Here is a 17,239-nt window from a genome sequence, read left to right as displayed (position 1 = left end):
TTAGTTGTGCTTGGACTCAACATGCTGTGTTTCAGAAATAGTACTAGACATAGAAAGTATTTTGCCTGTTGTTTGGCAGTATGATGCAAATCAGTCAGCAGACTTTTCCAACTCGCTTGTTTCAAGTCCTTTCTTTACAGTGGTTTTAAACCCCATAACCACACAACGATCATGTAAAATGACCTGATGTTCACTGTGATATATTACATAACTCAAGCCTGTCTCAGAGTCTGCTAATAGATTTACTGTTTGGACTTTATTGCAAACCATTGGATGCCTAAAACTGGAGAAAAAAATACATTTAAAACATCTTCTAAAACTGTACTGCCCTCATTTGGAAACGGTCAGAAAAAGGGTAAGAATTCAAGACCTTTAGTTTTCAAACCAAAACTAGCATGTACACTGCCTTGTGTCAAGAATCCTTGAAAAGATAATGGGCAACCAAAGTCATTGGTTAATGATTGTAATTCATATCATTTAAGGATATAATCTTAAAGAGATTATCTGGTTTTCTAAAACGGACAGAATGTTATGGACATAAAATCAAAATTGTGACAAGAACCGAGAGACAGGAAATGGATCACATTGGGGGCACACTCAAGTGGGCAACCCCCCCCCCATTCCTTACAAACATTGTGTGGTATAAGGGGGGTTTGAGAAAGTGTTTGTTGTCCATGCCTTCTTACTTTAAGTGTAAACTGTTTCTTGCTAATCTTAGTACTTTTGACTGAAAACATGCAATGCTCATGCTCTGTCTTAAGATCACATACTGTACAGTATCAACCAGCTGTCTCTCAGGACCAAGTTTAGTTGGCTTGGTTTAACAGCAAAGTCTCAGGTTTGGGGGGTTGTGCTCCCATTGTGCACGTCTTCATCTTTATCTCAGATTTGGCAATCACACAATAAAACTAGGAGTGACTCATGCAATGGTACGTCATACTGTATGTGATCATCCTGTATGAAAATACTGTGATTCTTTTCAAATGGATCAACATGAAATGAAACAAAAACAAAAGTTCCCACAGTTATATTCCCACCCTCCCCTTCCCATCCAATAAGGCTAAAAACTCAGTGAGGTGAGATTTGCGTGCCTTCTGAACAGATAAGCACACTTACAAAAGGGCAAGTCTATTATGCCTTCTGAACAAATAGGCAAGTTTATTTTAGCCGCACGTGCGGCATGTTCAGCAATTCGGTGTTGCCAGCGGGGGGCGAGGCTGTGTGAGCGCTGGCCAGGCTGCAGTTAGAGCTGCGGGAGCCTGCCCCAACACTGCTCTCTGTCCTCAGCAGCTCTGAGGAGTAGGTGTGGCCTTCAGCGTCCCCCAGTGACAGGAAGTCAAACCCCTGCGCCTCAAGGTCCCTATCGCTGATAAAGAGGTCCTCCTCGCCCCATCCACCTCCACCACTCCTGCCTATACCACCACCACCTCTTCCTCCCCCAGGGTCTTGGCTACAGCTGAGGAAGCCAATGGGCGAGTCACTGCTTGTACTGGGGCTCGGGGATGAGAGACTGTGGCCGTGCTGAGCATCCTGGACAGTCCCTGGGGATGCCTGCATCAGGTCCTGCACCGACATGGACTTGCCCAAGCCTCGGTCCATTTGGCTGGGGACAGAGCAGCAGCCAGGGGCAGGTGGCACCAGGGGCTGCAGCTCCAGGCTCATATGTCTCCTCCAGGTGCCCTCATCCTTTGTGTTCAGCCTGCCGTTGGCGCTGCCCTGTAGCTTCTGCCCCAGTCTGCCCAGCCCCAACCCGAAGCCAAAGTCCTCCCCAACACTGCTGCCCTTCAACTGCATCCCCAAACCCCCACAAAAGTCCTCCATGTCAGGGGACACTTCTGCGGAAGTAGCTCGTGGCAAGTTGCTCGTGCCCCCACTCCGGCTCGGAGGGGGCGGTGGCGGAAGCCTCGCCAGAAGAGGAAACCCTCCATCTCCAACTCCTCCTCCACCCCCACCACTGCTGATACTGTTTGGGGTGAGGACGGGTGGAGAGCTCCCCACAGCCTCGTCAGTGCCACTTTCAGGCGTGGTGGCCTGAGCCTGGGTGTGGCGGTGGTGGTGGGGATGATAATGAGGACGGTAGTGGTGGTGAGGCAACGGAGAAGGGCTCATAGAGGAAGATGTGAGGCCGGTTGAAGAGGAGGCGTTGAGGTTGAGCTCGTTGGGCGGTGCCAGGATGAGATGCAGTCCTCCCTGGGATGGGTGAGAGTTGCTGCTGGGGGGAAGCGCTCCACCATTGCTGACCTGGGTGGAACTGGACAGGTCCTTGCTAAAGACGGAGGAATGGTAGTCAGAGGTTTGCTCCAGCTCAAACAGGGGCAGAGAGGAGAGCGTGAGGGCCGAAGACGAGCCTTTGCGCAACACCTGACGATAGATGTCAAGCAGGGAGTCGAGCTTCGACTCGATTGATTGGACCTGGGAAGACAGGAAGGGAGATTGGGAGGGAGGAGTGCAGAAATGAGGAAGCAAGAGGTTAGAAGATGGAGACACCTACGGTTGGTCCTTGGATGAAGAATATGGTGCAGTGTATTAGGACTGGGCAATATATTGATATTATATTGACATTGATATATGAGACTAGATATTGTCTTAAATTGCGGATGTCATTCAGTTGTACACTGAATGTGTCAATTCTCTGCTTATAACAAACATTTGTTTAGAGGGATATATGACACAAGTGTTGTCTTGTCCTGGTTTTAAAAGCCCTGAACATAGTTAATGTGGCTGATTGGACCTTTTCCAGGAGTGTGGGTGTGGTTAGACTGAGTGATTGACATCTTCCTGAATCCCCAGTTAGTGCTGTTGCAACCGTTAGGGCGGGACAAATGACGTCTTTGTCATCCTTATTGGTAGAAAGAATTTTGGACCTAATAAGTTCCCATCAAAGCTCCGGCCCACCTGCAACCTGAAAAGCCGGAAAAACTCAAATCACCTGTGTGGGTGTTCAGAGGCTAAAAAAGCATGTTGTATGTGATTATCACATTTTTCTAATTATTCTAGTTGCATAAGAGGTGGGGTTGGTCGCAATATCGTTTCAATATGGGGATCATTGAACATACATTTCAACAGTCTCTCATGAAAGAAATATAGTGTAGTTATAGTTATTTATAGATGCACTTGGTTTTACGCACAAAAAAGTGACATTTTAGGTTTTAGGCGGAGTTACATACTACTAGTACTTCACAAACTGGCGTATGTTGCAGCTGTGATGTTACCACGTTTGCTGCGGTAACACTGAACTGTTTCACAGTATTACTTGTAGATAATGTGAAACTCATGGCGTTTTTCCATTTCATGGTACCTGCTCGACACGCAGCATGCTCGACACGCAGGACTCAACTTGACGCCAGTTCAGTGGTTCCCAAAGTGGGGATGTGAATGTGGATTCATTTTGTTTTGTTTACGTAAGTACAGACACTAATTACTCTGGTACGTGTCCATTGTTTTAAACGTTTGTTAAGAAGTAAATGGGATTTTTTCAGTAGGACTATATTTGATTGACAATGTGGAATAATCCATAGGCCAGGGGTGTAACTAACACACTATAAGAAAATAAACAAAGGAGCAGGAAACAGACCTGGCGCTCCACCTTACAGACTCGACCCAGCATGCTCATGTCCTCTAAAATATCTCCATCAGACAGCAGCTTCTCCCGAATCTTCTTATCCAGAGGAATCTGGCCTTTCCCGAGGATCTGGTCCACTCTGGAACACACACGTCCGCAAAACACACACCCCATTCGCACACACACACACACACACACACACACACACACACACACACACACACACACACACACACACACAAAGGGACAAGTACACGCAAGGACAATAAGACATTAATGACAGAAAGGTAGAAGGTGGAAATCCACAAGTCAGCCCACAGTGAGGAAGGAAGGTTGAAACTGCAACAGAATTATGGATTACCCCAAGCACAAATTCTTTTCCAACAAATACAGGAAAACGAGAGGTTAGATTTCCTCACTGGATGAGAAAACATGATCAAACATGTAAGGATGGTATGTTTCCCTAATGTGTTTCTTGTGTATTAAACACTTTAGAGGTTGAAAGTTAAAGTAGGTTAAAGTCTTGTATTTCTTTAGTTTTACAGCACCCATTCAGTGTCTTTGTCTCATTCAGCTCTTACAGAAACACTTTTCCTGCTCAATCCAGTGAGGTTTAACAGAATCAGGGTATTAAAGTTTTGTCTGTTAATGAACAGGGTTCATTTGAACACAGAGCATAGATAAGTCAAGGCAATGTCATGCAATTAGGATGCCACACTCATTTTGGAGAAATTAACTATTTAAGCTTTGAAAAGATCTTCCAACACCAAACTAGACTCCCATCTAAAAGTATCTTTTTTGAATGTGTGTTTTACATATGTGGTTTGCCACTTGATTTGGTCGTACAAGACAAAAAGGTTTTAATTAAGCAAAAAATTTAAAATTCCAACAAATTATGTTTTTTTTGTGATTAGCCAAAAAAAATGAGGTTTCTAGCCAAACTTAGTGCACATTTTAATATCATTTTCAGAAAATCTGCAAAAGAAAATGCAAATGAATGTACTTCTTTTTTCCCACTACTGATATGTGAATATTGGGAGTTGAGTGCGTCAACATTAACGGATGATGGCGCTAAGTCTTCAATCAGGTGCCATTAAACCACTGCAGAAGAAGACAATACAAGCATGAGTGGTATGTGTGTGTGTGTGTGTGTGTGTGTGTGTGTGTGTGTGTGTGTGTGTGTGCTTGCGTGCATGTGGTATGTGTTAGCGAGGTTGCGAACTCACATGAGGACCCCAGAATTTCCCAGAATTCCCCAGAATGTTTTATCAGATTAAAACAGCCAATGCCCAAACCAAACTCAATATATTGCATTTCAGTTGAGTTTTGTTAGTGGATGACTTCATATTCAGAACAGGATAAGACAGGAAAGTTTGTGAGAAAAGAGCAGTGCAATTCCAGATCAAGGTGTTATTCTGACCCCTGGGTGGAGTTCTTTCTGCCCTGGCTGTAATAGACAGGCAGGGAGGGGGAGGAAAAGGTCTTGGCCCGGCTGCTCAAGGGCTGTGGGCCTACTATCATGTCCAGCCTATGAGAAAGCAAAGGGAACACACACACACACACATAGAGGTACACATGTATAAACACACACAGACAAAATCACAAAAATGCAAAGAACAAACACAGACACCCGCGTAGCACACACAAATACCCATGCATGTGTAAGGTATAAGCGCGGGTGCACATATACACACACGCATGCACATACACGCGAAGATACAGACACATTAGGTACAGTGTGGGCAGGCCTTTAAATTTACCTTTTAAATCACCAGCCAACATGGCTAGTAACTAGTAGCCAATCAGATTTTCACTAGCCATGTTTTTTTTCCTAATTAACTTTACTTTGAATTTAGCTCCTCTGGCTCGTTTTGCACTGTTGCATTCGTCTTCTCCGTTTCAATGTTGCTCGTAATCAACACCACACGCTAGACACGTAGCCCACGTCACAACGTAGTGTTCATGGGAAATGTAGGATTATTTCTACAAACAGTGTCGCCAGATAAATATTATGTTATTATGTTACGCCCACATTTCTGACTTGTTGCATAGTTTCTTCAGCCGGCCGATTCAAACAGACGCAGAGTTGTTTGCTTCCTTATCATCCGGCCCGACTGACTACTAGATTAACAAGGTTACTACCCGCAAAAGATATTTTTTTAAATTTTTGGCAGATGGTAATTTAAAGCCCTGAGTGTGGGCATACATCTCTAGTTAGACAGCAAAGACAAAGGGAATGAGCTTTGTCAGCTGTTGCAGGGTACCCGTCAGGTCTTAAAAGTATATAAAACGTCTTACATTTAATATTCTAAAAATAAGGCCTTAAAAGTAGTTGAGTTTTTTTTTCAAAGTATTAAATGTTGTTTACAATTTCATCTTCAATTTGTTTTCTTGTCCTTTTGCTAGGATTAAATAAATTCCGTAATGTCATAAAGAAATATTTTGTTTGGGTTTCCTTTCATTTTTTAAATAAATTTTTTTTTTTTTTTTTTTCCTAGTATACAAGCTCTAGATGTGGCGCCTTTTTTTATTTAATTCATTTTATGTTATCAAAATTCAAACAATTCAAAAAAATGCTTAATTAAATTCAGCTGACGTTACTTGGTAAATACTTTTACTTTTCTCCGGCTTAGAATCCACACTGATATGACTATGAAGTTGGCTTTAAATTTCATCCTAGATGGTATTAAAAATGTATTGAAAAATCTTAAAAATGAAGTTGGGGTACTCTGTGTTTTCATGCAGTGTGTGTGGCCTGTGGTCATTCCTACCTGGTCTGCAGGCTCTTGATGCGACACAGCATGTCCAGGTGACCAGCAGAGTACTGTTCAATCACATCCTTGACATCATAAGGACGCAGGGTCTCCTTAAACTTCTTCTTGGCTACATGGAACTTCATTATCCTGCACAAACAACAGAGAAGCTCATACATTATCCACCAGGGGGAGCGCTTATACAGTCAGTTTTTCTCCCCGAATCACAATCAGATTTAGAATTAGAAAAGGATTTATTGCCAATTAAGTAGCCCCTACACGGAATTTGCCTTGGCTGTTTAAAATTATTTATATATATATATATATATATATATATGAAATAAACAAACAATAAATAAGTTGTGCTGTGGAGCCTCCAGGCAAAATTCACGAGTATTTGACCAAATGTGTGAATTTCTGAGGAGAGAGGATAGGAACAGCAAGCAGAGACAGCAATACAACTGAGCCTGGCTTCAAATCCGAATTTCTCCAAAACATCAAATCTTTAGGATTAATTGAGAAAAAAATCACTGTTTTCAAAACATTAGGTATTATATATTACAGTAAGACTTTAACGCCCAAAAACCCAGCAAATTGGCTTCATCAGGACTGCGTGAGTGTGGATTGATAGAGTGATCATACAGCCTACCAATTATCAGATTTTAATTCAATGTAACATGCTAGATGTAACATGAGAGAAATTGTTCCAACCTTGGAAGATCAATTGAATGGCAACATTTCAGTACTAGAACTTCATCAGGCAAATAGTATGAGACACTGAAACCATCTTCAAAGGGAAGTGGCTGTGGGTCTAAACCAATCACATTCTCCTCATGAATTAAGTCATAAATACATAACATCCGTTTACTACACATGGAGCTGAAAAGAAGTACAACACTTTATATTGTAACAATAACAAACCGTCCTAAAGACATCTATAGATATTAGATGGATGTGGATTTCTGTACGATGATTGCTTAAACCTAAAATGCAGTTAACATTGATGTCAATAGATAAAGACGGTGTGTCTTAAAGAAGTATCCACGTGCCTGACCTCAGGGGGATCCCCCCCCCCCGTACACATGGAATATGTAATAAGGGAGAGATAGTCTCGATACCATAGAGAATGCCGAATGTCCCTCACCTTCAGCTCTCTTTGTGCTGCCTCAAAACAAGCAACAACCAGAATCTCCGAGCTAGCAATCTACACGCTGAAAATGGCAAGTTTTTATAAAAATTGGGATTGTGCAACAAGGCAGGCCTACTTGGTTCTTTCGGGGAATGATTGTAAAGATTTACAAAGAATATGTTCATGAAATTTGCTATCTAACAGGAACGTTTTGGGACCGATTGGTGGATTGAACACGGCAATACACTGGTAAGAGCAAATTACGTTAAACTATGTATCCAGCTAATTTGCATATCTCACTTTACTGTATTGTGTGAAAAGTTTACTTAATTTATTATTGTTTGTAGCATTTGAACCCTGCATTCTTTTGCAGGGTTCAAATGTTCCACCAATACAAGTTCCTTCTGGAGCTTAGCTCCACCCTAGACAATTGTAAAAAAAATGCAAACAACCTAGAGCAATTTTGTCTATATCACAGAATGTATCAGGGGTCTAGCCAGATGTTACTCCAACGCACTGTGGAGATAAGGCTGGCAATGTGGGACTAGGCCAAATTCCCGGAGCATGTTCAATCAAGAGAGCCCCAGAGGGCATGGAGTTGCAATCAGGGTTCATTTGCATGCTAGACAAATACAGTATTATTTGAAATGAAGGAGGCTATGACTCACCTGACAGCTCTAATGACAGCCTTGACTGAAGGCACCAAGTCCTCCACCATGATCTCGCAGTGACAGCCTTTCTCATCGAAGCCATCGTCCCCTGCCATGTTGGAGTCTGCTGCTGGGAAGAAACATGTTGTATTTGTTTCTTCATTGATCAATTCAATTCAATTTTATCGATAGTATAAAATCATACCAAGAGTTATCTCAAGACGCTTTACACAGAATAGGTCTAGACCACAATTTACAAAGACCCAACAATACCCCAAGAGCAAGCATTTAGTGCAATAGAGGGGAGGAAAATCTTAGCTAAAAAAGTCTGACTTCTACCTTATGTCACCAATGACATTTTAATTGAATGCAAAAAAAGAAATATCTGTTTAGTTTGTGAGGCTGGGACTCAGACTGTGCATTTACATGTGATGCATTAGTCTGACTACTGTCTGAAAACGCCAACTGACATGCCGTCAGTGATCAGATTCATCTCACCCAGCTCCGAAAAAAGCATCTGATTTTATCAGTCTTTCCTGCATGGCTGTACACCAGGGAGGCTTTTATTCTTCCAATACTTTATTTCGATTGCAGAGTATATAACAACTATCTGGGAACAGTCATTGATATAAAACTTCATGAATGAATGCCAATCATGAAGTGTCTGTGCTTCCTTAGGACGTCAAATCGTAATACTTTCAAAGTAGATATAAAATAATGACATAATGTTTCCTTTAAGTAATCTTTTCTACCTTTTGCCATGATTGCTTGGAATGATAAATTAAACATTAGGGTACTTCAACACTGGCCTGATTGGAGCTTGCATAAATTACTGTCTACTGGTGTATAGGACCCATCCTCGCTAATCAGTTGACAAAGCCTTGGTGGTGATGGCTCTACATAGGAGAATTGTTAACCACAGATCACCAACCCCGCACTTCACACTAAAGGCAGCTTAAGTCACAAGCAAATCAGTGACAGAGCAACCCTAGCACAGGGCAACCCTAGTACAGAGCAACCCTAGCACAGAGTAACCCTAGCACAGGGTAACCCTCGCACAGAGTAACCCTAGCACAGAGCAACCCTAGCAAAGAGTAACCCTAGCACAGAGTAACCCTAGAACAGAGCAACCCTAGCACAGGGTAAACCCTCGCACAGGTAACCCTAGCACAGAGTAACCCTAGCACAGAGCAACCCTAGCAAAGAGCAACCCTAGCAAAGAGTAACCCTATCACAGAGTAACCCTAGCACAGATTAACCCTAGCACAGAGCAACCCTAGCAAAGAGTAACCCTATCACAGAGTAACCCTAGCACAGAGCAACCCTAGCACAGAGTAACCCTAGCACAGGTAACCCTAGCACAGGTAACCCTAGCACAGAGTAACCTCAGCACAGACCAACCCTAGCAAAGAGGAACCCTAGCAGAGAGTAACCCTAGCAGAGAGTAACCCTAGCACAGAGTAACCCTAGCACAGAGCAACCCTAGCACAGAGCAACCCTAGCAAATAGGAAGCCTAGCACAGAGTAACCCTAGCACAGAGTAACCCTAGCACAGAGCAACCCTAGCAAATAGGAAGCCTAGCACAGAGCAACCCTAGCAAATAGGAAGCCTAGCACAGAGTAACCCTAGAACAGAGTCTAGAAGGCTCCGACAGCTTTGGTGTTGCACTGACCAAATCATTCCTGTCACGGGTAATACAACTTTTTAACACTTCATCAATGAGTGTTAGACAAGACTCATATACACCACAATACTGCTCTGCAATTTGCTCAAACAGGTTTTAATTACATCTTCATTAATACTATTTAAGTAGTTATATACGTTTGTACATTCTTTCCTTTTTATAGTTGTACTTGTATTCTATACTATTTATTATTGATTGTATGTTCTGTATATATGTGCTGTGTGTTTGATATTTTGCAGCTGTAGCACTGACATTTCCCAACATGGGATCAATAAAAGTCTATCTAATCTATCTAATCCAATCCAAGCCTAGTTTGTACCACAATTCTGGGTAAGAAAATCCAGCAAATCCACTTAATAATTAAATGGATTAAAGCAAGACATACAGCAGAAACAGAAGAAGCAGCAGCAAAGTCAACAGCCAAAAAAGCAAAAACACGAGGCAAGGCAACGGAAGCAGCAAAGACAACAAGCAAAACAGAAAAAGCAGCAGAATGAGTGAAAACAACCAAACAATAGCAGTAAACTTAATCTAAGGCAGCAGATCCAAACAGTGAATCAGAGACGCATTTTAAAGGGCAACTATGCAGTTTTTTAGCTAAATTAGTCATTGAGATGGTTTTATGACTTTTTTCGAGATGAATGGTGGCTGTCTCGGTTCCCCCTGTGAGCAGAAAAACCACCCTTGAAACTTTCAGCTGGCAAGTCGCGGGTCTCAGCGTCACAAAGTGTTGCGTGATATCAGGTCTTGCGATGTAACAAATAACCTCATGGCACTGCACACATATGCCCATTCGGGAACCGGCTAACAATGTAGCAATGGATTTTTTTACACTATCGTCATGGCTGAGCTGGCAAAAAAAGAAGCAGAAAACTAGGAAAGCATTTTTGGTGAAAGAGGAAACCGCAGAATGACAGAGCGAGGAGTCAGACACAAATAAGCATAGGAGCTGCCAAATATCTATTCCAAAGCAGTTGTGGGAGTTCTATAGAAAAACCTGCGTGGGAAAAGCAAGAAAACAGCAAAGAAATAGCCCAAACTGCATAGTGCCCCTTTAAAAATTCCTTATCTTAGATTCTAGCAGTCTAGCAGTAAGTCTCTTCAGAAGTCGAATGCACTTCATCAAAGTCTGATTATTGTGATACTAGGGATCAATCATGTTACAACAATGCAAGCAAACATGCTGATAGTAAGTAAGCGGGTAAAAGTAAAAGAGACAGACAGATATTTTGTTCTTTTAGAATGAAAGAGAAACTGTGTTTGAGTGGCTGTCTGGAACCGCTGACTAGTAGTGAAGAACAGGCCTCTGGTGGATCTGCAGATATATTACGAACAATGTGGCAACTTTGTGACAATGTCACTCTCTTTATGGGCCTCCTATGTTTGACACCCTGAGTGGGTTAGTAGAGGGTTACAGAGCCAGGTGTTGGGATCAGCAGAGGTCCTACAATATGATAATATCACAATACCATATTATTGCAGTTTTGAATGTAATGCAATATTCTGCAGTACACAGCAATATATTACCTATTTCAATTACTTTTTCTCATGTCCCCAAACTTCTGTTTTATCTACAAAGTTTATCTAACTTCCATTTAAATTGGATTGCTGCAAAACGGATTGTCTAGCAGACAAACTAACCAACACAGTCATAAAAGTTACAACTCTCATTTGCAATTAAAAAAATAAAAGATCAATAGTGGGTGTTTGAGTATCAATACAGTATTGCCACAATTTTTTCCCCATAAGAGATGGATTGTAGCCAAATGCTATGTTAGTTTGTGTGTCTGTGTGTGTGTCTGTGTGTCTGTGTGTGAGATACAAAGAGTCAAATATGTGGTTATTAAGAAGATAATGTGGGACTTGGATAGTGTGTCACCTAATTTATGATGTGCTACATCAAACAAAACATAGATTATTAATACACAGTTTATTTTTTATTTCACCTTTAATGAAGAGGACATTTTTCCCAACTTCTAACATCTCAGTTAGCCAACTTGTCAGTGACAGTGAACAATCAGAGGGAGTGTGGTTTGGTTTTGGCTAGCTTGGTTATGGATTCCTCTCCACCAGTACGCCTCAGTCAGCCGGCTGGATCTGACACCCCATGTGACAACCCCACCTTCCATCAATCCATCAGTCCACCCACCACAAACACCAACTGGCTGCTACCCAGGAGGGCTTGCTAGGGCAGCACTGCTAGGCCAAAGAAGGGAAACGCAAACCGCCAGAAGCATTCCTCCACTCAGGTGCTTGAAATTTTGGGCAAAACCAGTTCTGGGGAGTTAGATGGTCGGCCAATACCCCACCATACATGAAGTGAAAATGGGGGGTTCAGTTTTGTTATGCTTGGACATCAAGGAATAGTTTGACATTTCATTTGCTTTCTTGCTTAGAGATCGATGAGAATATATCACTTACTGTATTTGTTTGGCAGTTGAGTTCAAATAACAGTCAACATCGCTTACTGCACCTTTAACTATTCAAGGTGAATGCCTAACCTCAACCAACCAGACTTTTTCATAGGTCAGTCTTGCCAAGAAACCAAGTAGGATTCATAATAATACGACATAGTCACTCACCATCAGTGGTGGAGCGCGACTGGCTCTTAAGGCGGAGCGAGGGTCTGAAGCGTGTGCGGTCGTTGAAGCTCCAGCTCTTCTGCACCTTGGCAGGGCTGGTGCCCTCTGTCCCGGCATCAGCCACTGGAGAGCGCCGGTCGTTCACCGAAGACGTCTGCCTGTTCTTGATGCTCTGACCTCGAGGGCTCGCCATCCTCACCCGGTCTTTGAAGCTCAACTTTTGACTGTGGAGTGCAATAAGGATGAGGAGTGTAAAAGAAAGGGGAGAAGCGTAAGAAGGGAACGATGTTATGAAGAGGTGGAATGACAGATAAAGCCATGTTAATGATGTACGTTTTAGGGCAACACTATATATGATCCAAGACTTTTGGCATAAATCTGTTTCTGCACAATCTCTTCATATGTTTTCATTCAGAACTGTATCGACTAATATGAGGGTGAAGGTCTGCAGGACAACATGGAGACTAGCATGCATCGCAGCATTGCAGCAAGTGCTTTACACAAAATGCAAGCTCAGGTTGGGTATCATTCTTCGACTCTGTGGTGTAGTTTGTGCCTTGATGTGTTCACATTTTTGAAACTGGACCCCACTTACATGACTCTCAATGTCACATTATTATATTAAATGGTTAAATGGTGTTACACTTTTATTTGTGGTTATATTATATATGTTGCATACCATACCCTACAAAAAAATCCCAATTTAAAGCTATAGGATTATTTGCATTTATTAAGTTCCATGTAAAGTGCCATGAAAGACTGAGGTTATGAAAGAAAATAGATTAAAATTACTTTAAGGGAGGGAACAGGACTGTGAAGTGTAAAGAAAGCAAGGGAGTGGCTGATTCTCTGGGTTTGCGGCTATATATAATGATTGCATGCAAAGGCGGTGCACAAGCGTCAGGCATGGCTCATTTAAAAATGGTATTGTGTTTTCAATTGACCATTAGTAGTTTACATCAAAGAATGAGGATCATATTATAGTTTTATTATTTTCCGCAAATCGAATGAATGGATCAACACCAACAATGCATTAGTTGGTCTTCAACCTTTCTCTGGCACTAGCTTATTGGTTCCTACTGAAGAAGTATATTTTTTAAACTGGTGAAAAATGTGTTTTTCGTTTTAAAAAGAGGCACAGTCATTTCCTTAACCAACTCAGCACTGTACGTTTTGTCAAACAATTCTTAAACCGGAATACCTGTGATTTTATAGGAAATTACTTTCAGCTGTGAGTTACTACACATTTGATGCTCTTTTGATGATTTACATGAGCCGGACAGCTTTTAATTAAGTCAAATTAAACTGAAGTGGACATGTCTATATTCATGATGTTCCACTTCCGGGATTGCTCTGTTGCTGCCGGGAATTCAGCTGGACGTCCTTCTTTTCAGCCAGATGTCTGTTACCTTACACACTCTTTGTGTTGACAGTCTGACCTCCGGAGGACTATAGTTTTTTTTTTTAAGATCATTTTTTTGGGCATTTTAGGCCTTTAATGGACAGGACAGCTGAAGTTGTGAAAGGGGAAGTGACATGCAGCAGGCTGGATTCGAACCCGGGCCGGCTGCGTCGAGGAGTAAACCTCTACATATGGGCACCCGCTCTACCAACTGAGCTATCTGGGTGCCCCAGAGGACTATAGTTAACTGCACCTCAAATCTCTGCACGGTAAATCCAGACAGCTAGCTAGACTATCTGTCCAATCAGAGTTTTCTGTTGCACCACTAAAAAAAGTTCCTTCTCGAAATGCTGTGTAGACTAGCCAGAAACCTTTTGCAGCGTTGTGAAATTACAAACAGTTACAAACAAGCGCTAAAGTAAACTACACGCTAACATGCTGATGGATTTGGTGTTTTTTGCTGTGCTAGGCAAGAAAATATTTGGTTAAAACCATAAAGTTGACTCTGTCTGCTTTTAAGGAAAAAACAGGACTAGCAGGCTAAGGCAGTCAATCTAGGGGAAATACCTCAAAGTAATGGTACATGTCAGCCAGTGCAACTGTGTGGCTCAAGGATGCATTTTAAAAGATTATGAACAACAAAGGAGCTCTATGACACAGAAGAAAAATATATATATGAAGCATTGGCTACACAGCAGTCCTAGTTAGGATCAATCCATTGCTTGTTTTGGTCTTCTTGTCGGATTTGTTGACAAAAAAAAAAGAAAATGTCACTAGACTTATCTTTGATTGTGTATAGAGGCACATGTGTTTAAGTGGCCAGACCCGGAGTACCATAGAGCTTAAAGTTTGTATCTGAGATAAGGGGAGCACAGTGTGATATATAGTTGAGGTGTAAGACCAGGAGCTGCCTGAAATTTTTTTTTATAGTGGTCTACGATGTATACATTTTTTGATCACTAGGTTGTTAGAAAAAAACTTTATTTCACGGGATACTGCTACTGACAATGACACCTGGTACAACTATTGAGAGAGGGAATGTAGTTAAAACCAAAATCACAACAGGCAGGAGTAGCACATTGCTCGGGCAAAGATCAAACGAAGGCAGATTAGGTGTTACTGCAAAGGCGATGGATGTCTCCCTGAACATTAGTGACTCTGTCCTCTCTGAGGCCGCACCGCCTCCTACAGATACCCATGCACCAAGAATTAGTCAGCATTTCCAAATAAACATGTCATGTAAAAGAGGATCAGAAACGCTGTGTACCTAGGTTTCCGAGTGGTACGCCTCCTCAGTAGCTTCTGTTTATTACTAAGAATTTTACTAAAAAACCAGGGGGAGATAAACATATGGTGATGTGTTACATAATGCAAGGCCCGAGAAAAAGTATTTACCTGAATGTTTTGTGAGGTGAAACAGAGCGCTTTCCCCCCTTTTTTTCTCTTGCCCTTTTTTAATGTAACCCTTCTTTCTACTACTACTTTTCATGCTGCATTACAGTAAGTCAACCTGTAAATGCAATGATCCTTTGTCAGACTAAATGTTTGAAGGCTACAAAGTACAAAGCAATATAACAGAGCTGCCGCTTTCATTTGTCGACCACTGACATTTCCAAGTGGCAGAACGGAGGCAATTGAACTTAGTAGGGGAAAAATGAACATCTACAGCACCATTTGAAAAGGCTGCAATTTGGTGACTCACCCACTTCATGTCGCCCCATTTAACTATGTGAATTCAGCTGGGCCATAGCAACAAGTGACTGAGTCACAATGTGTGAGGCCAGTAACCTTAGACAGACACTTGCAGACTCTTAGAAGATGCAGAAGTTGTTTATTTTTCATTGATTTTTTTGTCCTATAGATGTGGTTTATTACTGCACTTATGTGACATAATACTTGGAAAATTAATACATTTAATTTGGTTAACAACAAAATGTAAGGCAGCTCCAATTGAACTGTCCCATGTGGCTTTTAATCTCCTCTCCGGCTCAGCAGTGGAGATGTAAATAGAGTCACGGGTTTGCAAAGCAAAATATATAAGGTGGATGCTGGAGCTCCCCTGCCTAGTTCTTAAGACATGTTCAAAATTGCATGGGATGGATTCTGCTCTCCTGTGTAAAGGCATGGCTGATTCCCTACAAATGTGTTATTTATTATGTGTTAAATTTATTTAATTGATTTTTCACATATTTTTGCTTCCTTTTGCAATGGGGTATATTGCATATCTGACACCTGGCTCAAGGGAAAAACAGTACAACAGGTTGCTCAGGTGGTTTACAGACAATCGTTTTTTTAGTGTTTCATAACTGCAAACACAACATATTGCATCACTCAGCCCTCACTGCCCCTGCATGCTGTCCTCCCCTTGTGATTCTAAAAATGCATTAGATAAAAGACTGCCGTCAGGATATCATTAACTTGAAGACAGGCTCCCACAAAGCATACTTTCTATTAAGAGCATAATAGGTAGCTGAGGCAAAAGGATAATTAAAAAAAAGGAAAAGTAAGTGTGCATGTGAGTATGTGTATGGTTGCTTGTATTTGAGAGCCTCGGCATTTGCATGTATGTTTGTCTGTTGGAGAGAAGAGACAGTGATAAAAAAAGCAACAGATGAGAGCACTAAACGTTAATATAAAAAAAATGAGTCATGTGCTAGTGTATAAGTGGCTATTAAAAGGTCTACATTTCATCCCCCGTAGCCTTTAACACCTCCTAACTTTACTCTCTCCGTGACAGTGCAGTTCACACAGAAACGGAGCAAAAGGAGTATTTAGGTGTATTATGCTTTGTACTGAGAATTGTTCTCCATATAGGGCTGTATATCGTTAAAACATTGTTTTAAACTAGTGTCAATACTATACCTTATAGTTTTTGTACAGATAGCCAAATTTAGTGTTTTTGAGTTCTTATTTTTAAATTGCACTATTATATGCACTTACAGTATTTTAATATTAAAGGGATACTTTAAGGAACTACTTTCTTATCCAGCTTGGTGTCATCTTTGTGTGGGCATTGTGTGCAGATGACTGGTGTTTGCCTTCCCTCTGTGGCACTAGGGAAGAGAGCTTGGAGCAGCAGAAGGCTGCCGAGATCAAAACAAACCTCCGTGAAGGTAATCTACAGTGGTGTGAAAAAGTGTTTGCCCCCTTCCTCATTTCCTGTTCCTTTGCATGTTTGTCACACTTAAGTGTTTTGGAACATCAAACCAATTTAAGCAATAGTCAAGGACAACACAAGTAAACACAAAATGCAATTTGTAAGTGAAGGTGTTTATTATTAAAGGTGAAAAAAATCCAAACCATCATGGCCCTGTGTGAAAAAGTGATTGCCCCCTAAACCTAATAACTGGTTGGGCCACCCTTAGCAGCAACAACTGCAACCAAGCGTTTTCGATAATGTGCAATGAGGCTTTTACAGCGTCCTGGAGGAATTTTGGCCCACTCATCTTTTCAGAATTGTCCTAATTCAGTTACAT

The 17,239-nt window shown here is 41.6% G+C and overlaps 1 protein-coding gene across 12 annotated transcripts in view; it reads right to left on the bottom strand.

Annotated features, from left to right (window-relative positions):
- Window positions 1–560: 560 nt before the first annotated feature.
- LOC117953346 (potassium voltage-gated channel subfamily KQT member 5-like) overlaps window positions 561–17,239 on the bottom strand; it is a 137,853-nt gene continuing 121,174 nt past the window's right edge. For 2 of the 12 annotated variants that reach the window (XM_034886269.1, XM_034886299.1), the window contains 8 exons: window positions 15,031–15,087; window positions 12,362–12,585; window positions 8,113–8,224; window positions 6,334–6,465; window positions 4,983–5,090; window positions 3,575–3,701; window positions 1,138–2,412; window positions 561–1,091 (listed from right to left, as the gene is read on the bottom strand). In XM_034886269.1, the coding sequence (XP_034742160.1) occupies window positions 1,159–2,412; window positions 3,575–3,701; window positions 4,983–5,090; window positions 6,334–6,465; window positions 8,113–8,224; window positions 12,362–12,585; window positions 15,031–15,087 (2,014 nt within the window). In that variant the 3' untranslated portion in view covers window positions 561–1,091; window positions 1,138–1,158. The remainder of the gene's footprint in view (window positions 1,092–1,137; window positions 2,413–3,574; window positions 3,702–4,982; window positions 5,091–6,333; window positions 6,466–8,112; window positions 8,225–12,361; window positions 12,586–15,030; window positions 15,088–17,239) is intronic. The other 10 variants (XM_034886279.1, XM_034886307.1, XM_034886326.1 and 7 more) reach the window with 6 other exon arrangements.

This window comes from Etheostoma cragini, chromosome 2 (assembly GCF_013103735.1).
Source record: "Etheostoma cragini isolate CJK2018 chromosome 2, CSU_Ecrag_1.0, whole genome shotgun sequence".
NCBI lineage: Eukaryota > Metazoa > Chordata > Actinopteri > Perciformes > Percidae > Etheostoma > Etheostoma cragini.
Note: the sequence above shows the minus strand (reverse complement) of the source record. Positions and strands in the feature narration are given on the sequence as shown.